At 49.6% G+C, this 22,172-nt stretch overlaps 1 protein-coding gene across 3 annotated transcripts in view; it reads right to left on the bottom strand.

Annotated features, from left to right (window-relative positions):
• The window catches only part of LOC311318724 (RNA-binding protein Musashi homolog 2), a 199,639-nt gene that overhangs the window by 61,759 nt on the left and 115,708 nt on the right, over nucleotides 1-22,172 (bottom strand). For all 3 annotated transcript variants that reach the window (XM_084450146.1, XM_084450145.1, XM_084450144.1), the window contains exon 8: nucleotides 12,537-12,619. In XM_084450146.1, the coding sequence (XP_084306272.1) occupies nucleotides 12,537-12,619 (83 nt within the window). The remainder of the gene's footprint in view (nucleotides 1-12,536; nucleotides 12,620-22,172) is intronic.

Below are 22,172 nucleotides of genomic sequence, written 5' to 3' on the forward strand. Positions count from 1 at the left end.
ATGGGAGGTTAAATACCTGTAACGCGCGCGCGGAGTGGGGTGGGATGGAGTGGGGTGTGTGCGCTGCGCAGGTGGGGCTGGCAGGGGAGACGGGGGGGGGGGGGGGGGGGGGGGGATGTGTGTGTGAGGCGGTGGCCTAATTGTCAGGGAATGACCTCCATACTGAGAGAGGAGGCAGCAGGCGGGACAAATGGAACCTATTTAAAAGTCTCTGGTCTCCTGTGATGGGAGCCCTCTCTCTCTCTCTCTCTGTCTCTCTCTCTCTCACACACACAGCTACACATGGGAGCCTGTCTGTCTGTCTGTCTATCTGTCTGTCTGTCTGTCTGTCTGTCTGTCTGTCTGTCTGTCTGTCTGTCTGCCTGTCTGTCTGTCTGTCTGTCTGTCTGTCTGTCTGTCTACCTGTCTGTTTGTCTGGGAGGCTGGCTAGGTGAGGCTCCTCCTCCTCTCTCCTCCTCCTCCTCTCTCTCCTTCTCCTGTCTCCTCTCTCCTCCTCCTCTCTCCCCTTCTCCTGTCTCCTCACTCCTCCTCCTCCTCTCTCTCCTCCTCCTCTCTCCTCTCTCCCCTCTGTCCCATCCCGGCTGGGGGAGAGGGTCTCCTGTGTGACTCAGATCTGTCAGGATGGGGGCCGTGACGCTGGGGGAGGTCTCCTAGCGGCCGGCCGCTGAGCATGTGAGGGTTCCCCTGACAGACACACGCACACACACGCACGCACGCAGGCATGCACGCACGCACGCACGCACGCACGCACGCACGCACACACACACACACACACACACATTCATAAACTACCTGCCGATCTAGAGGCCATAACTAGCTATTTCAATCTTGTTATTGTAAACAGCGGTCGTACAACAGGAGAGGGAGGGGGGCAGATGAAGCCGTGTTGTCAGCGAAGTGTGTGAAAGACTCCATCAGTCAGCGCAGGATTTATCCCCCCGCCCTGACCTTGCCAATAGATCTCCCATTCACATTAACCTTGGGGGTGTTGTGGAGAGGTGTGTGGGCGTGTCCGCCCGGCGGCGCCGTCCTCTGGGACGCGTGGGCGTGCGCGGGGAGGAGAGGTGGCGTTCACCTCTCTGCAGCGAGTGGATGATATCAGCGGACGATTTAGAGGGGCGAGCTCACCGGGGAGAGGAAACAGCAGGAGTCATCCACTCCGGCTCCGACTCCCGGCTGAACTGGAACAAACACCGACAGTGAACGGCCTGAGAATGTCAGCGCGCATGAGCGCTGCCTTGCCCATGGGCACGGGGGGCGGCAACGGGATTATTCACTTACCGTAAACGGGTTTACACTTATTTGACTGATGCATATATTTAAACCGAAGGTCGTTCAGAAGATGTGTCAAAAAAAAATAAGGCAAGAATAAATGCCGGATAAAATTACAGCAAACTGAAAAGTGGACAACACTCCACTTGAACACGGTTCAGCCAATCCACTTACAGGCGTTTTAAATATAGAATAATACTTTTATAAAAGTGGCCCTTCTCAATTTCTCTCTCAATTTCATGGCTTGAACACTGTGGTGAACATGGAGGCTACGTAACGCTAAGTATTTACTCGCACTGTACAACACAAGTGGAGAACTAGAGCCTTTTATCTCTGTAGGATTTACAGAAAAGTCTTCACAGCTCCTTCTGTATAATTAAAGCAAACGGAAAACATCCTTTCCAGTGTAAAACGCTAAATCTTTCAGTGTCATCATGATTACTGTAGCTGCTATTCTGAGAGAGATCGCAGGCGAGGAAAGACTGACGATCAATCCTTAGAACTCCACAATCACATTTAAATGCAGGCTGCTTTTCTCAAGCAAATCTGTCATGATAAAAACAACAGGCATTGGCAAACAGCAGGTTGTTGTTTTGGTTTTTTAATCCGGGAAGCACAGCCAAACATGACTCTCTAGTCTGCCTCCTGCAACTACACATCCACACAATGGCTACTATGGGGGATAAGCCACAGGCTGGCTTCCCGTTCAGAGGCCGAGTCCTAAAATGGAAGCCATAGAAATCTGCCTGGGCTGTAGAAAGCACATGACAGATGTGAAGATATGGATCTTGAAGAGATTCAAGATTCAAAATCGATTTATTAGCCATGTACCTGGTATATGGTTTTTCGCATACTAGGAATGTGACTAGGGTAATAGTGTATACACTGATGGAGACGACATTAGACAGGGGTGCAAGACAGGACAGGACAGTGCCAAGACATGACAGTGCAAATACAGTTAGGTCCATAACTATTTGGACATTGACACAATTTTCATCATTTTGGCTCTGAACACCACCACAACTGATTTGAAATGAAACATTCAGTATGTGCTTTAATTGAAGACTCAGCGTTAATTTGAGGGTGTTTACATCCAAATCAGGTGGATGCACAGTGTAGGAATTACAACACATTTTATATGTGGTACCCCTCTTTTTAAGGGACCAAAAGTAATTGGACAAACTAACATAATCATAAATCAAATTGTCATTTGTAATATTTAGTTGCAAATCCTTGCAGTCAATGACAGCCTGAAGTCTGGAGCCCATAGACATCACCAGACGCCGGGTTTCATCCCTGGTGATGCTCTGCCAGGCCTCTGTCTTCAGTCTTCAGTCTTCTTCAGTCAACTGTCTTCACTTCCTGCTTGTTCTTTGGGCGGTTTCCCTTCAGTTTTGTCTTCAGCAAGTGAAATGCATGCTCAATTGGATTCAGGTCAGGTGATTGACTTGGCCATTGCAGAACATTCCACTTCTTTGCCTTGAAAAACTCTTTGGTTGCAGTATGCTTCGGGTCATCTGCACTACGAAGCACCGTCCAATGAGTGCTGAAGCATTTGGCTGACTGTGAGCAGATAATATTGCCTAAAACACTTCAGAATTCATCCTGCTGCTTTTATCAGCATTCACGTCATCAATAAATCCAAGGGAACCAGTTCCATTGGCAGCAGCATTCCCACGCCATAACACTACCACCATCATGCTTCACTGATGAGATGGTGCTTTGGATCACGAGCAGTTCCTTCCCTTCTCCATACTCTTCTCTTCTCATCATTCTGGGAAGTTGATCTTTCTCATCTGTCCATATGATGTTGTTCCAGAACAGTACAGGTCTTTTTTAGATGTGTTTTGGCAAACTAATCTGGTATTCCTGTTTTTGAGGCTCACCAGTGGTTTCCATCTTGTGGTGAACCCTCTGTATTTACTCTGGTGTGAAGTCTTGATTGTTGACTTTGACACAGATACTCCTACCTCCTGGGGAGTGTTCTTCATCTGACTAGCTGTTGTGAAAGGGTCTTTCTTCACCAGGGAAATGATTCTTCTGTCATCCACCACAGCTGTTTTCCGTGGTCTTCTGGGTATTTTGGTGTTGCTGAGCTCACCAGTGCGTTCTTTCTTTTTAAGGATGTACCAAACAGTTGATTTGGCCACACATGGGGGAACCATGTATAAAATAGTTTGTAATCCCTAACCCGTTCACCTGATATGGATGAAAATACCCTCAAATTAAAGCTGAAAGTCTGCACTTAATGGACATCTTGATTGTTTCGTTTCAAATCCATTGTGGTGGTGTACAGAATGATGAAAATTATGTCAATGTCCAAATATGTATGGACCTAAATGTACAATATAACCAAATAAAAAGAAAAGCACAATTCAAAATATGCAATATATACGTACAGCATACATACGTAGTGAAGTGTGGTGAGTGTATATAAAGCACAGGGTGTGTGCAGAGTCTAGTGTGATGTATTGCATGTGCAATATTATATATATATATATATATATATATATATATATATATATATATATATATATATATATAAATATATATATATATATATATATATAAGAATTGCATGCAAGATATAAAGTACATAACCAGATAGAGCTCCAGTCTATCTACAGTATGTCTTAGAGTCTTGGCGCTATGCTAAATCCCTGGCCAGCTACACTACCTTCAAAATATGGAATATTTCAAGATCCGCTGGCACAGTGCATCACATCTGGTCTGTCAAACCTCTGACATCCTGTTGCCTCACATAGTCAGATCGGGGTTTTCAACTGAACCAAAACAATTCGGGTCAAACCGTTTAGAAATCCTATTTTCTGTCAACGGTCCAAGTCACCCGCAACACTATTCTCAGTTTTTGCTGAAGAGAAAGCTGGGCGGTATGAATGTGTTCAGTATGGCTGTAGGGTTGTACTGTATGTAGGTGTTCAGTATGGCTGTAGAGTTGTACTGTATGAAGGTGTTCAGTATGGCTGTAGAGTTGTACTGTATGAAGGTGTTCAGTATGGCTGTAGAGTTGTACTGTATGTAAGTGTTCAGTATGGCTGTAGAGTTGTACTGTATGTAAGTGTTCAGTATGGCTGTAGGGTTGTACTGTATGAAGGTGTTCAGTATGGCTGTAGGGTTGTACTGTATGAAGGTGTTCAGTATGGCTGTAGGGTTGTACTGTATGTAGGTGTTCAGTATGGCTGTAGAGTTGTACTGTATGTAGGTGTTCAGTATGGCTGTAGAGTTGTACTGTATGTAGGTGTTCAGTATGGCTGTAGAGTTGTACTGTATGTAGGTGTTCAGTATGGCTGTAGAGTTGTACTGTATGTAGGTGTTCAGTATGGCTGTAGGGTTGTACTGTATGTAAGTGTTCAGTATGGCTGTAGAGTTGTACTGTATGTAGGTGTTCAGTATGGCTGTAGGGTTGTACTGTATGAAGGTGTTCAGTATGGCTGTAGAGTTGTACTGTATGTAGGTGTTCAGTATGACTGTAGGGTTGTACTGTATGTAGGTGTTCAGTGTGACTGTAGAGTTGTACTGTATGTAGGTGTTCAGTGTGACTGTAGAGTTCTACTGTATGAAGGTGTTCAGTGTGACTGTAGCATGGATCCTTCCCAGGAGGAGAGGAGCAGCAGAGGAGAGAGGAGAAGAGAGGAAGGAGAGGAGAGGTAGAGGAGAGGAGAGGAGAGGAGAGGTAGAGGAGAAGAAGAAGAGAGGAGAGGTAGAGGAGAGGAAGAAGAGAGGAGAGGTAGAGGAGAGGAAGAAGATGAGAGGAGAGGTAGAGGAGAGGAAAACGAGAGGAGAGGAAAAAGATGAGAGGAGAAGAGAGGAGAAGAAGAATCAGAATCAGAATGTGTTCCATACTAAGACTTTGTTTTGGGCCCGGTGCAGAACATGGAGACACCTCTGGTCAGGACGCAGGGACGAGACAGGACAGCACAAGGAGCAGGGACAAAATACTAGAGCAAAATAAGATACAAACAATATACACTAGGACATGAGAGGAGAGGCAGAGGGAGAAGAGAGGGGCAGAGAGAGAGAGAGAGAGAGAGAGAGAGAGAGAGAGAGCAGTAATTGGTTGGCCATGTCGGGGGACCCGAGTGAGAAATTGACTACTAACAGAAAACTCCTCCCTGGGGCGCTGATCATTCTCTACTGAGGAATATCATAAATGACACATTTAAGAACATTACCTTGGAGCACTTCACTAAAACCAATATGTGGCCATTTTAACAGTACACTACTCCCTTCTAGACAGCTGAGAAATTCCTTGATAGGTATTCATTATGCATTCATATTGGCCAGCGGGAGGGGGGAGGGGGGGCGATCAGCTCTGTGATAAGAGGCATGACCGTGTCCTGTCTTAGAGAGGGGCTGCTTCAACCTCACGAGATCTACCATGGATGGCTGGCCCACAACCCGTCCTACACACTTCAAAAAGAGAGGGTTCTTCGAGAGTTCTTTGTTTAGGCTTGGGGTTCTACACAGACATAAGCACTACTTTATGACTATTTTCCGGTACTATATCAGAACCCGGTCTGTTACGATTATACCATGTGTTAACTTCCTCCCTCGGACCACAGGGAGACAGGGAGATGTCTTTGAGGACACGCTGAGGTGGTGAACAGCTGCGCCTTGACGAGAGAGCATAACTCTCGGCAACTGCAATTAAATTACACGAGAGACTTGGGACCGTGTGCATTATTTATACACTAACAGCAACTTCGCCTATAACACAGAAATCTATATTTCCTCCATCGCACACGCCGGCAGACACACGCGCGCGCACGCACACACACACTGCTGTCAGCTACAGTATATACACTTCTGCATCACAGAACATCTATTTTACGGCAGCGAGGGGAGAACCAGAACCGCCCCCTCTCCCAGGAACATTTCACTGCCGTCTCTCCGGCTCTCGCTGGTTCCCTCTCTGTCCACACCACTCTGTCTCTGTCCCTCCCCCGCCTTCCTCTGCCAAGACATTTCTCTCTGTCTGCGTCTGTCTCTGCCCCTACAGTAAGCACTCTCTCTCTGTCTGTCTCTCTACGGTAACTCTCTCTCTGTCTGTCTCTTTCTACGGTAACTCTCTCTCTGTCTGTCTCTCTCTACAGTAAACTCTCTCTCTGTCTCTACGGTAACTCTCTCTCTGTCTTTGGAGAGGTAACTCTCTCTCTGTCTGTCTGTCTCTCTCTGTACAGTAACTCTCTCTCTGTCTCTCTACGGTAACTCTCTCTCTGTCTGTCTCTCTCTACAATAACTCTCTGTCTCTGTCTCTCTGTACAGCAACTCTTTCTCTCTCTCTCTCTGTCTCTCTCTCTACAGTAACTCTCTCTCTGCCTGTCTCTCTCTCTACAGTAACTCTCTCTCTCTCTGTCTGTCTCTCTCTATGGTAACTCTCTCTCTCTCTCTCTATGGCAACTCTCTCTCTCTCTCTCTCTCTCTCTCTATCTCTCTGTCTCTCTCTCTACAGTAACTTTCTCTCTGTCTGTCTCTTTCCTTCTCTTTCTATCTCTCTATTTTTCTCTTTCTCTCTATCTCTCCCTCTACAGTAACTCTCTCTCTGTGTCTGTCTCTCCATCTACAATAACTCTCTTTCTCTACAGTAACTCAGTGTCTGTCTCTCTTAACTGTCTCTTTCTCTACAGTAACTCTGTCTCTCTCTCTTAACTGTATTTATCTCTGTCTCTTTCTCTACAGTAACTCTGTGTCTCTCTCTTAACTGTATTTATCTCTGTCTCCTTCTCTACAGTAACTCTGTCTGTCTCTCTTCTCTCTGTCTCTTTCTCTACAGTAACTCTGTGTCTCTCTCTCTTAACTGTATTTCTCTCTCTCTCATTCTCTACAGAGACTCTCTCTGCCTCTACTGCCATTCCGTAACAGATCCTCTTGTTAGAACAGATTTGCCTCAAAACTCGACTTATGTTCTGTCATCTTGACAAGGCTGACCCCAAGTAGGAGTGTGAGCAGATGCTACTCTCCCTCCTACTGCCCAAGCTGGTGGCTCCGTTTGGTGGACAAAGTCAAAATGATTCTGACTTGTGGATGGATGGATCGCTTAGGCTCTAGCAAGATATATATATATGTATATATATATATATATATATATATATAGAGAGAGAGAGAGAGAGAGAGAGAGAGACAAAGATAGAGAGCAATAGAGCGAGAGAGAGAGAGAGATATATAGAGAGAGAGCAAGAGAGAGAGATAGAGAGAGAGAGCGAGAGAGAGAAAGCGAGAGAGAGAGAGAGAGTGGGAGCATTCACGATGAATCATCTCCAGCCATGAGTCATGTGTAAACCAAACGACAGCAGATTGCAGACTGTTACCCATCTGCTTCCAGAGCTCCGCCACACGTCGGCCTGCTTCCTCCTTCGCGCGTCTCTGCGGTCCTGTCGTCCTGTCCCGCCCGGCGCGCCAGAAATACACCATACGCCGGTGGCAATGTTCTCCCCAGTCTGTCTACTTGGACACAGAGGCCACTGTATATTCACACCGCCAAAGTGAGCATCAAGGCCCCAGCTCCTTGTACACAAACACACCCAGGAGCAGAAGGCCCCCGGCGGACGCCAACCAATCGCAAGAGAACGCTGGAGCTTAGAACTTGTGTTGTTCCTGTTACAGCGTGTGCTTCTAAAAGTACAGACGTGCAATCATGAATCTTTGGAGAATACCATTGATTAATGCTAACTGAAATGAGTGCTGTGGTTAGGATTAGTGCGATGTGTGTAGCAATTAAAGACGAATAACCAAGGCCTCAGTGGCCCAAGAGAAAGCAGTGTGTGTGTGTGTGTGTGTGTGTGTGTGTGTGTGTGTGTGTGTGTGTGTGTGTGTGTGTGTGTGTGTGTGAGTGTGTGTGTGTGTGTGTGTGTGTGAGAGCATGTGTGTGTATGTGCGTGATTGCGTGTGTGTGTGTGTGTGTGTGTGTGTGTGTGCGTGTGTGTGTGTGTGCATGTGTGTGGGCGGGTGTGTGTGCGAGAGAGATGGAGAGAGAGAGAGAGAGAGAGAGTGAGAAAGTATATGTGTGTGTACGTGCTGCTGACAGCGTGATACTCCCTGCCCCCCCCACCCCCCCCCGCCCCCCTCGCCTGCCCCCCTCACCCCACGGCCCCGCCCCCTGGCCCCGCCCCTGGCCCCGCCCCCTCCCGGCGACCGTCTCTGTCTGTCATCCGTCTTCCTCAGCAGTCGCTCAGTTCCAGCAGGTCCATTAGGCCCCTCCACACTGGTTTGCACAAATTAATGACAGGCTCGCACTCGTGATGGATGTCACTCTGACGCAGAGATGCTGTCAGATCCGCACGTTTTTTTCTTCACCCCCCCTCGTGCGGGGGCCGCCTGCGGAGACGCGGTTCTGGTTCCGTCAACACGGACTCCTCTGAGTCAGTCTCTGTGGTTGGTTGGCTGAGAGCTGTTTAGCTTCAGCTACATGTCCCGACTATACACACTGCTCTGCACCGGCTGAGGTGTTGGACCTGGTTTAGGCCTGGGTGAGACCAGGGTTAGTCCTGGGTTAGGCCCGGGTGAGACCAGGGTTAGTTCCTGGTTTAGGCCTGGGTGAGACCAGGGTTAGTCCCTGGTTTAGGCCTGGGTGAGACCAGGGTTAGTCCCTGGTTTAGGCCTGGGTGAGACCAGGGTTAGTCCCTGGTTTAGGCCTGGGTGAGACCAGGGTTAGTCCTGGGTGAGACCAGGGTTAGTCCTGTGTTAAGCCTGGGTGAGACCAGGGTTAGTCCTGGTTTAGGCCTGGGTGAGACCAGGGTTAGTCCTGGGTTAGGCCCGGGTGAGACCAGGGCTAGGGGTCCGTGTCTGGGCCCCACCACCAGGTGCCAGTGTGCAGGTGACCTGGAGAGAGGAGGGGAGAGCTGGTCTAAATGCAGCCTCCATCTCCTGACCACCTCACTGATGAGCCAGATCTCTGGAACTCACTAGAACAACAGAGGAGAGAACTGGTGATCAGGAGGGCATTGAGAGAGAGGGAGGGAGGGAGGGAGGGAGGGAGGGAGAAAGAGAGAGATAGAGGGAGAGAGAGGGAGGAAGAGACAGAGAGAGAGGGAGGGAGGGAGGAGAGAGAGGGAGGGATAGGGGGAGATAGAGAGGGAGGTATGGAGGGGGGAAGAGAGAGAGGGAGGTAGAGAGATGGAGGAAAAGAGAGGAGGGGTGGGGGGGGGGTCATTTTCTCAATCACTCTCTTGCTCCTGGTTGTTTCCCACCCTGGGGGGTCTCCAAAGCAATCAGATCTGCAAAGGCTGTGAATGGTGGAGAGAGAAAACGACTGGCTACCAACTCTCCCTCCGCACGCTCTCTCCATCTCTCCCTCCATCTCTCCCTCCATCTCTCCCTCGTTTCCAACTGGACAGCCAGGCCGCTCTTGTCGCATGCCGGTCGAGGCCCAGGAAGGACAGAGAAGACGCCCGGGTGCCGGGACGGGGCTTCGCTCCCCTAGGCCCCATCCCAGACCTGGGGCTCGCCTGGCAGCCGCAGCCCAGGAGGAGAGGGGAGAGGTGGGGTCGTCGGGTCAGAGGTGACGCCCGCATCCCTCCGCCGGCCTCGAAGTGACCGGTCCCGGGCGTTCTCTGCTCGGCAGATGAACCTGGTGACTAATCTCTGGCCGGCGGTCTCTTTATGAGCTGTCCCGGTTGAGGGGACGGCGCCGTTGCTCTCGGCATGGCGGACGACGGGCCCTGATGAATATCGACTGACTCATCCGGAAGCGCGGGGCTGGGGGAGACGTACTGTACAGGGGGGTACGTTACTGAGACGTAATCTAGTTGGGAACATCGGAGGAGGTTTTCTAAAATACGGATGACAGATTTTCAACACCCCCCCCCCCCCGAACTCACCCTTCCCTCCACCCCCCCCACTCTATTTCCTGTGAGACTGTGATCTCTCCTGTTCTCCCTCTCTGCCCCCTCTGCTCTCCTCCCCTCCTCTCCTCTCCTCATCCCCCCTCTCCTCTCTCCTCATCTCCCAGAGGTCTGCTCTCTGTCAGAGCTCTGAGGGCCGGAACAGGACGTTATGCTTTCAGAGGAGCTTCACCCCCCCCCCCCCTTCCTCCTCCTCCTCCTCCTCCTCTGGCTGAGGGAAAGCCTGCTGAATGCTGTATGCACGTCACGTCTGTCTGTCTCTGTTTGTCTGTCTGTCAGTCTGTCAGTCTGTCTGTCTGTCTGTCTGTCTGTCTGTCTGTCTGTCTGTCTGTCTGTCTGTCTGTCTGTCTGTCTCACAGGACCAGTCTACGGTCCCGGAGCCCACTGGCCAGTTAGACTCTCCCATGCCCCCCCCCCCCCCCTCACACACACACACACACACACACACACACACACCCAGAGCCAGAGGCAGGTCGCCTGGCGTCCTCCTCTGTTGGCCGACAGGGCTGCCGCAACAGATGGCGGAGGGGGAGGGCGGCCATGACGGAAGAATCCAAACATCCCAGGAACAGGAGATTAGCTACTAAATAATAATAGTAATATAATCAGCATGCCTGGGAATTAGCAAGTCAAATATCCCCAGACTAGGAGCAGATGATGCTTCAGAGCCGGCTTTGATCTAGCTGGCAGAAGTGGATTGTACCAGAGGAATAAAGAACAAGAGGATTCTGAACTCTCTGTAATGTTTGTCTATCTCTCTCTGTCTCTCCCTCTCTCTCTCCCTCTCACTCTCTCTATCTCATTTTCTCCCTCCCCCCTTCCATTTCGCTCTCCCTTTCTCTCTCTCTCTCTTCTCCTGGCTCAGCTCATTAGGGCATAACAATCACTAACAAAAAGCATACTGCTCGTATGTCAACTTCTGTCGTCTAACTGAACGCAGCATTTTAAATGGCCTTTCCTTTCTTTTCTGAGGTAACGTTAACTCATCAGATAACAGCATGGCGTTCTGTTCCCCGCGCTCGTTCACTTCAGCCTCAGAGAGAAACGTCTGCATTGAAAACAAAATGGCCGCCCAGGCTCGGCGCTCCCTGAGCGATGAAACCATTTGATGCTGTATCATATCAAAATCGATAGCATCGTCTTAGACTCCAGAGATCTGCAGACTCTCTGTCACTAGGCTTAGGGAGCTGCCTGTCTGTGACGAGCAGAGAGACTGGGAGAAAAAGAGAGAGAGAGAGAGAGAGAGGAGGGGAGGGGGGGGGTGTGAAGGAGGGGGGAGAGGGATCAGAAGGGCTCCAGGATCTGATCTCCCGGCTCGTATAACTAGGAGTCTTACACTGGTCTCTCCCTCTCTCCTCTCATCCCTGCTCCCCTGGGACCCGGTCCAAGCTCCTCTGAGGGGGCCGTGTGACACGGGGACACGCGCGTGAGGGCCGCCATCTTTCTACTACGCTGCCCCTGTCACTCTCACGCACACACGCACACGCGCACACGCACGCGCACACGCACACGCACACACGCACACACGCACACACGCACACACACACACCGCACGACTAGGGCTCTGGTACCCTCGAGGGGATTTGTTCACCACACAGAAGCTGACTTCTGTCGGTCGAAGTGTGTGACAAATGAAACTGGCGACCACGCCGGGTCCGACTGAACGCAGTTCGTCTGGTGACTCACACGAGGGCGGGGCCACGTGACCCACCCTTACTAGGCCCGACCTGAGAGGCGGGACACAGAAGGCGGGCAGATGAGGAGTGAGATCATCGCCAGGCTTTCTGGAAGGCGCTAATCCCTGGTTAATGAACCCTGCCTCTGCCAATTCCTCCCTCCCTCCCTATCCCTGGCCAGTTCTAGAGAGAGAAAAGAGAGAGGCGCGCGAGAGAGAGAGAGAGAGAGAGAGAGAGAGAGGAGGGAGAGAGAGGGACAGAGGGGGAGAGGTGGAAAGGGAGATCAATTGAGAAAGAGGGAGACATACACAGACAGAGATAGAGGGAAACAGAGAGAGATGGAGAGACAGAGACAGACAAAGAGGGAGAGTGAGACAGACAGAGAGAGAGGGAGGAAGAGAGAGGGGGGGAGAGAGAGGGGGGGAGAGAGAGAGCGAGAGAGAGAGAGCCCTCTCCAGTTCTTCTGTCTGACAGGAGGAACTCACACACACAATTTCACGGTTTCTGGGCAGTACACCCTAATGCCTCCCCAACCCTGAGACCCCGCACACACACACACACACACACACACACACACACACACACACACACACACACACACATACGCACACACGCACACACACACACACCCCAGTGACCCTGCTATTAACACTCCATTAAAGAGGAAATCAAATATTAATCCTTCAACACCAAGCTGGAATTGAAAAATAAAGATGCGTTCACTTACCATTTTATTATTGATTTCATGAAAATGAATTTCACAGACTTTCTCTACGACGTCTTCGCTCTCGAAAGTTACGAAGCCAAATCCTGTGCAGAGAGAGAGAGAGAGAAGGGAGGTGGAGAGAGGAGAAAGAGTGAGTCAGGTAGGAACTTGAGAACTTCTCGAGGTTGCCCAGGGGCCCGGTTATAACCGGGCGCCAGGAAGTGGCGCGGGCCTGCCTTCCACACGGAGCAGGAGTGAACGAGGCGGACATCGTCTTCTTTAAATCAGGGATATGATGAAATCTCTGACATTATTAGAGGCACTGGAGGAGCTTCTCTACAAAGAGAAGACGAAGGGGGGGCGGGGGGGGGTGTTGGGGGGGCGCGTCACAAAGACAATTTAATGAGATTCATGGAGCCTGGGTCGGCATCTGAATTTCATTAAACGCATTTTGTGTCCCCTCCATTGAAATTTCACTGTGTAACAAGCTCTCGTTTTTATGTTAATATGGGCCTCGGAATATCTGAATGTGTCACTGACCATGGGATTTCGGGTATTTAGAAGATAAAAGCTTAACCCCTTCCTCTACGGCCGAGACAGTTAGACGATAGCGTCGGTGGCGCCGGGGAAAAGCAACGCTCCTTTTTTTGTGTTTGGCCAGTGAGGCGCAGAGCAATCTGCTTTCTTCATGGCTCAGGTTCAAAGGGAAAGCGATTCTCCGGCGCTTTGTGATAGAGAGACGAGCGGCGAGAGAGACACAGCGATGATGAATAAAGGAACAAGTGGGGCTGAATGCAAACCGTCTCCTCTTTCATTCTGTAAACTACAGATGGTAGAAATCACCTCAGATTGAGCCTAAACATCCATTACTGCAACCGCACGCACGCACGCACACTTGACTGTCTGGCAACCACATGAATCCAGTCGAACCGTCACAACGCACGGGCACACGCACGCGCGCGGGCACACGCACGCGCTCAACACACAGCCGCGGGCACACACGCGCACTTAACACACACCCGCAGGCGCACACGCGCGCGCACGCTCGCGCACAGCTTGGAGCTTCGCAGGCGGTGATATGATGAATAGACATCACCTGTTGAATGTGACAGGAGCACTGATTTACCAATTCAAGTGAAAAGATACAAATTCATGTGCGCGCACGCACACGCAGACACACACACACACACACACACACACAGACACACACACAGACACACACACACACACACACACAGTAAATCACTCTGGCTTTAGAAGGAGGAATTAGAAGCCAGCCAGACAGGGGCAGCTAGGTATCCTGCCACACACACACTAAAGCACACACCTACACACATACAGTACAAACACACACACACACACACACACACGCACCTGCACACACAAGAACACAGGCCGATAAGTGTAGATAAGGAGACAGGAAGTCTGATAAGGGGCCCAAGGGTAAATAAACCGGCACCGCCCCTTCTACTCCGCCGCGACCTTTGAGTCATCAACACTTAACTGTGACAGCAAGACAGAAAGGCCGGTGTGTGTGCGCACATTACTCACCCCCCCCCCCCCCGGCCGCCGGGACAGGCCCCCGAGCCGCGGCTAAACGACCCCGCACCAGGTCACGCAGCGTGTGTGTGAGTGTGTGTGTGCTCCCGTGACGCCGTACTGCAGTAAAGCACAAGCCGTTAACGGTTAAACGTTTCCGTGCTGCGATCGGTTGCCGGGGAGGACCGGACATCCGGAGGCCTCGGTGAGTATAGGTGAGATTGGCAGGCCGCGCGCGGTGGCGTGACCCCGGGTCATCGCGGTGACCTGACCCTGCTTTGAGAGCTTCCTGTGGGATCTCTACTGGACATCCTGCCTGGGACGAGCCAGAGTCGTATATAATACCGCTTTTTGACCATATATGTCCGTTTGGATTTTTGGGGGGGAGCTTGATCAGTAACAGATGTACAAGCCGTCCTAATCATATTTTGTGTGAATAGGCACGTCACCTGCAAGTACACGACGTCTTCTATGCTATGATATGGATTTAACCCTCTTCTGATGTAAAAGTCAGAAGACACCGAGATTACAAAACAGTAACACACCTGTGAATGTAAATGTGACTTGTACGGTTTTTCGTCTGTAGGTTTCAATTTGAGAGCTACAGAGTTCACCAAAAGGAAAATGTAGGTTTTCGCTCATTTGAACATATAGCCTGTTTAATGAGTGAAACAGTGAGAAACTGGTGTACAATTACATGTTAAGATACTATCATAACATTTACTATGGCAAGGATTCGTTCTCTACTTCACTGTGGCGTTAGCATAGTTAGCCTCTTTCAACTAGCATATAGGACAGCGGGTAGCATCTGTGTTTTATTGTGTATATAACATGAATATGAGGATGTATGGTAACAAGAAACAATACAAACAGTACCTGTAGCTTTTACTCAATCTAACGTTACCTCTAGCAGGCTGTTGGCACTATTATCTGAGGCGTTACAATTCTACTGTTGTATAGGAAGTAGTCTGACTCAACCATGGATGTATTATATAAACTGGATACAGCCACTCCATTCACTGGCCGCTATCAACAATGAAGCCCTATTGAACCGCGCCATCTTGGCAAAATTTGTAGTCATTTGACTATTTCCGGTTACTTTTGACTTGCGCAGTTGTGCTTTTCTGGCCTTCCGGTTACTTTTGACTTGCGCAGTTGAGCTTCTCTGGCCGACGCGCGTCCACGAAAAAGTTCACATTTTTTAATGAAAATGACCACAAGACAACCTCCTGTGCATAGTTGAAATGGTAGTGGGATACGGTGATAAACTGGAGTGATCATTTGACAGCAATTATTAGCCTTTTCCAGGAATGGACAGAAATGGGATATTTTTAGAATAACAGGAATTTATTCACATACAATGTAAAGGAGTTGATGTGTAGCATGAAGATGAAACGATACACTGAGTTTGGGTGTTTTCAGTCAACGTTGGCGTTGACCGCTTCCAGCTATCGAATGGCCGACTGGTGTAAGATGGATAGCCTAACGTTAGAGAGATAAATGTAGGCTATGGTTATGTTAATAAAGCTAACAATGATGTTGTAACATGCATGCAGCACTGCCGATCTGATCTGAACGATTGATTCATTATTACCATGGATCGGTATTGGGATTGATCAAGGGCGAGTGTGAAATAGCAGCCACGAACTCAGCGGGTTTTCCGAGATGCGGTAGCCGCGGCCAGAGCTCCTGCTGGCGGGGAGTGAAGCTCTTCAACTCGCCTGTCACTGGCTCCCTGGAGGAATTTAGCCTGGCTGCAATAACGTTATCGCGAACGGAATGAATACCATCTACTAGCAAACAAAACATGTTCAATTATATTTAACTTGTTAAAACTAAGATGCCAGGATCAAAAAATAATTTCTCCAATTGATATATTTGACAAAAACAGGTTAATATGCAAGCCGGTTTTCATTGCTAAATCAAAGCGGGGAGAGCCGGGAACGCGCGTCTACATTTCAGAGAAATGTGAACTTTTTCGTGGACGCGCGTCGGCCAGAGAAGCTCAACTGCGCAAGTCAAAAGTAACCGGAAATAGCCAAGTGACTACAAATCTAGCCAAGATGGCGCGGTTCAATAGGCCTTCACTTTAGATTTCGATTCCTGGGGGCTTGGACTCAACGGATGTAGGTTTTGGGGATAAGCCTTGTCATTCGTTTATTACTGCCCAATCAGTGGCGCCCATTCATGTGGTCGGCCAATCCAGACTACGTGAAACAACAACAACCTAGCAACCGAGGCGAAGACGATTGTGATTGGTTTAAAGAAATGCAGTGTTTTTTCCCACCTATCCCAGCCAGGCCTTCCTAGAGTGGAGATACAGGTTGGAGATACAGGTTGGAGATACAGGTTGGAGATACAGGTCTGGCTATGTGAGACTATTGGAAGTGAAAGGGGCACGATATGTTTCAGCACTCCCCTTATACTCAGTGCCCGGTAAGTTTTTCAGGTTGAAGACAAACTATATCTCAAATTAGAAATGTGTGAATTTCATCCCGTACGTGTCTCTTTGAGTTCCCGCGTACAGTCATCTAAAAGCAGTCTGTAGTGTTTACACCTCACCTTTTTGGCTCGCCTGTGCTCGCTTGGAACCTTGAAGGAGGTGATATCAAAGAAGGCACAGCTCGACTCGAGTGCACTTGCCTTTTGCCCGATGGAAACCCCCCAAAAACGAGTAGAGTCGTGTAAGTTGTGCCTTTTTAACGTGGTGGAAATGTGGCTGAAGAGTTGTGTCAATGAGAGGACAGAACGCTGTCACATTTTATGAAGTTTTTTAGGGTACTTTTTTTCCCTTCTAGGGATCTTTCGAGCAAGCCATTAAGGCAAACAATTTATGTTTTTAAATAAAAAAAGGTTTGACTTCAAAAGAAAATCCATAGCTGGCATCCATCGCCTGTGTGGGGGAAAAAAAATAGTCAAAGTGTTTAGATGATTGGGGGGTTTTCATCTAATATCTTATTTCTGCCTTTTAGGCAACGTTAGAGGCAGCATTAGCAACAGTTTGTTGGCAAATCTCCCAGGGAGCAAACACGGCTTCTAAATACCCACAATTAGGAACAATTTGAGCCGTATCCTTGGCTATTATGAGAATATCATATATCATGGTCCTTATGAAGTCTGATTGACAACTCTTCTAATATGACAACTCTTCTTATATAATGAGTCACCACAGCATATCCTAGCATCTCCCAATACAACTGGGTCTTTTATGAACTGCTTAAAGCTCGCTGCCTTTCCATCTGTCGTCCTCCCCACTCTCCTCTCTTGCCAGCTCCCATAATAATATCAAAAAATAAGAGATGAAACTATAACACCTCCATGGCCAGCAGGCATTAGTCTGGGAAAGGCTCCGCCGGCGAAATTCTCAGAAAATTAATATTCGAGCTGATTTATCATGGACATCTATTAATTTGATGATCCCACATCGGACAGGATATCAATTCTCTGTGTGACATCCCGATATTGGACGGTCGTGAGCCGCGTGCGCGCGTGTGCGTGCGCCGTGCGCGTGTTCTTGCCGTGGGCGACGCCGCAGAGGCATGGTGGCAAGAGCTGGAAAATTGGAAGATGCAGCTTGTTTTCTGCGCCCCCCCAACCCTCCTCGCAGACACGAGGACCACTTCTGACAACCAACAAATCAGCCGTCAGGAGCCATTTGTCACAGCGACATGCGAGGGGGGGGCGGCGGTCGGCGAGGCGAGGAAACGAAGAGAGAGGGAGAGAGACGCAGGAGAGGGGTTAACACACCTGCCCTCTCTGCAGGAGAACACTCCTGTCACGGGCTGCACTCTCTCTCTCTCTCACTCTCTCTCTCCCTCCCTCCCTCCGCCACACGCATGGAGGCAGGCACCACCTCCATTAACTGACAGCACACTTTCCACTGCGCCATTACACACTGCGGGGGTCAGGGCCGAGCTGCGCCGCTGTGCACTACCGCCGCCGACCCACAGGGGGCCCCGCTGCTGACTGAGGCAATGGCTGCATCTGGCCCACGGCCCCCAAAACACCACTCAGACAAACAGACCAGCGCGACCTCAAGGTTGGATAAAAAACATATACATCCAACAAATTCAATGAAGGTGTACCTTATTTAGTCAACACAAGTTTAGCGACCAGTGTACTGCCAGGTGTGTGCGCTGTTACCAGGGGCCTGACAGCCGATGGCAACTGATGCTGGGAGCTTCTTTAACTGGAGAGTCTGGAGTCTGAGGGATATTGATAACCCATATAAAACTGGTCTAGTAGAGAGAGAGAGAGAGAGAGAGAGAAAGAGAGAGAGAGAGACATAGGCACACACACACACACACACACACACACAACGTTGTGCCTTCATTATAATGGAGTTTCCCAGTCAGGCAGCACACTGCTGAGTCCTTGTTACTCCTGGGTGATGTGAACTCTCAGCCAGATAGACAGTCCCGGTGGATGTCCAGGGCAATGTGACTGAGCTGGGTAGCTGGACGACCCACTGGTCGGGTAGATGGACGGATGGTTGGCTGGATGGATGGACAGCTGGCTGCCCGCCCCACCCCACCCCCCCAGAGGGAAGGAGGACCTCTGACCACCCACTGCCGGTCTGGACCTCAGTCCTGTCTGCTCTACACTGTCCTCTTCATTAAACACCTCGCAGACACACTGACAGACAGGGACACCCATCCTCCTCCCTCCCTGGGGTCAGAGCTGGCGACCCCCAGGTGACCCCCAGGCCTCCTTCACCCGTCAGGAAACATGGCCGCCAGCGTGGCTCCAGCAGATTACTGTAAACAGTCTGAATCGATAGATGCTGGTGGGGGTGTCAACGCCTCCACGCGGAGAAACGTTACTGAAGCTTCAAACAGTGGCCTTTAATGACAGCGGATGGATTTGCAATGTGGGGACGGGTAATAGGTGTTAGTGGAGGTGCTGGGACTGGCGTTGGGCCGCACCTCACACTCATTACAGGAGGGTCAGCCTCTGCCCTGTCCTCAACACGCTGCAGCCCACGTCAGACGCTGGTTTTGTGTGTCGGCAGCAGCTCTCTCTCTCTCCCTCTCTCTCGCTCTCTCTCTCTCTCTCTCTCTCTCTCTCCCTCTCTCTCTATCTCTCTCGCTCCCTGTCTCTCTCTCTCTCCCTCTCTCTCTCCCTCTCTCCCCCTCTCTCTCTCTCTCTCCGTCTCTCTCTCCCTCTCTCTCTCCCTCTCTCTCACCTCCCGCCTCTCTCTTTCTCTCTTTCCCTCTCTATCTCTCTCACCCCCTCTTTCTCTCATCTCTCTTTAACTCTTTCTCTCTCCCTCTCTCTTTCTCTCTCTCTCTCTCTCTCTCTCTCTCTCTCCCTCTCTCTCTCTCTCCCTCTCTCTCTCCTGCATAATGCCATTCCCCCATGGAGCCCCACGCAAATAACATTAAAATGCTAAATCGATGAAACGTCAAGTGACCTTTGCTTAAAAAGCTGATTCGGCCAGAGGCAGTTTAATGGATTTAAAGCAGAACAAGTGCAAATCAGATATCATTCCAGCGGGTTTGCTTCCAGCAGACAACAGGACCAGACCAGGACCGGACCAGGACCGGACCAGGACCCACTGAGCTGTAGATGCTGAGACAACAGGACCGGACCAGGAACCACTGAGCTGTAGATGCTGAGACAACAGGACTGGACCAGGACCGGACCAGGACCGGACCAGGAACCACTGAGCTGTAGATGCTGAGACAACAGGACCGGACCAGGAACCACTGAGCTGTAGATACTGAGACAACAGGACCGGACCAGGAACCACTGAGCTGTAGATGCTGAGACAACAGGACCGGACCAGGACCGGACCAGGAACCACTGAGCTGTAGATGCTGTAGAAGTTCACTTTCCGTCGACTTCTCACTCTCAGGCCCCATTCAAAGCCAAACAGCAGTTTGAACGTTTTACTGAATTTTGATCACCTGGGAATGACAAATGAGTCTAAATCATTTCCTTCTTTTCAAGTGCTCCCTTGAGAGAGAAAGATAGTTTTTGCTTTGGTTGCTTCTAAATAGCTTAAGAGCCTATAGGCTAAAGTGTGTGCACTTCAAATGTGTGGAGTGTTGTTTGGAGAGGGAGTTTGAAGTGGGTGCCTCGCGTTTCGTGTGCCGCATGCAAAACATCCCGGTGGTGGACGTGTGGAGGACATACTGTGTGTGGGGTGGGCAGCTATTACGGCGCACAGCAGGGAGGTCTCAGAACAGTGTGTGGGGGGGCTCCAGGTGCAGCTGTGTGTTACGGCCAATTTATAGACAGGGAGACGGGCGCCGTACGACACCTCTCAGACAAAAATAACGTCAACCAGACACTTTATATCCCTGTATGTGGATTCGGGGTGTCAGGGACGTGCCCTGTGCCCCCTGGATTTTGTAAGGTGGCAGACAGAGCCATAGATTGGCGCGTGGCGTGATTGTTCGGCTCTATGTAAGCTTCTGGAAGGTCTGTTGCATGAAATGTAAACAAACTTGGCCGGCGCATAGAGTAGTCACCATAGAGATGACACACGGTGTCGGACAGATTATGAATGCAAATAGGATGCGCAAATACTCAGAGAGTTTGTTTAAGCCTGAATTGACCTTTAACCTCTGCTGTGGGAGGACCAGCTGACGGACATGTGTAATGTGGCCATCCTTCACACGCTTCCTTTACACACAGACTAGGCTGAGCTCATCAGGACTTAGAACACTAAGTACTGGACTGTAATTCACACTTTCTCTACTGAAAATCCACTGGTGCCACAGTACCCATGCCCATTTTAGTTCCTGCTCAGGGGGAGGTATGAAAGGAACTAACCATGCTGAAATGCAATACTGCTAACCATTGATTGGTCAATGAAATAGTCACAAAAACATCATCCCATGTACCAACAGGGATTTTTAAAAGCCGACTAAAAGCTGTTCTAAAATTGTCTCCACAGCTGTTAATATACTTTATTAAGTTTTCATATTTTTTTCAGCTGAGGAAGTAACCTACAGTATGTGGTCAGTTTATGAAATCAGCCATGAATGTTACTGTTCTGATCTCTAACGTTTTAGCATACGTATGGAGTTTAACACAGGAAAAATTAGAGTCACGGCTAGCAGACATTTTCCACACTGGGAGTGAGAGAAATAAAACATATTTTGGGTTCATTAGGAGACTGTGGCAGGACATAAAGCCTACAGATATTGGCCCCCATATAATTGTGCAACTTGTTCCATTTAATGAGAAAGTGGAGGACAGCTCCGAGCTCCTCCACTGTGCTGGGATGTGTCCTGACTAGCTTCACAGGGCTGTGTGGGGTAGAAGCGTCAGATACAAATGCTTGCTGTCCTGTACGGTACTGTGCTGGTCAATGGAAAAGCCCTATATGGCAGTGTGTGTGTGTGTGTGTGTGTGTGTGTGTGTGTGTGTGTGTGTGTGTGTGTGTGTGTGTGTGCGTGTGTATGTGTATATGTGTGTGTGTGTGTGTGTGTGTGTGTGTGTGTGTGTGTGTGTGCGTGCGTGTGTATGTGTATATGTGTGTGTGTGTGTGTGTGTGTGTGTGTGTGTGTGTGTGTGTGTGTGTGTGTGTGCGCGTGTGTGTGTGTGTTCCAGGAGGGGATGAAAAAGCTGGTCCTTCAGGATCCATATATAGACCTGGAGAGAATTGATGGGTATTTTCTGCCTTATTTACTCGGACCCTCCATCACGGCGCGGGACCCCTGCTGGGGTCCGGAGAGTGAGAGAGCAGAGTTAAATAAATGAGACCGGACGGCCCAATCGATGGCCGACAGCAGACGACCCACAGCTCTCTAATGACCGCGGCCGGACCGGTCTCTCCGGGCGCCGGGAGGACAGGACGGGGTTGGAGGACGCGGGGAGGGACATGGAGACAGGAAGAGGGACAGAATGTTGTACCCAGACGTCTCCTCCCTAACTCTGCCTCTGCAATGCAGCACAAGACCAGGACAGGCTTACATACAGTATATGGGTCAGTGACAAATAAGGGTGGGAAAGATGAAAAAGAAAAAAAAAAAGATTGGGGGGAAATACTGTTTTAAAAGCATGCATCAGGTGTGTTAATATGTGCATTTTGTATTTATGTTGGTTTTATGTCATTTGAAATTACATTTGCAAATTTTTTTTCTCCAAAAAGTAAGACCAAATGTG

Source organism: Borostomias antarcticus (assembly GCF_949987555.1).
Source record: "Borostomias antarcticus genome assembly, chromosome: 15".
NCBI lineage: Eukaryota > Metazoa > Chordata > Actinopteri > Stomiiformes > Stomiidae > Borostomias > Borostomias antarcticus.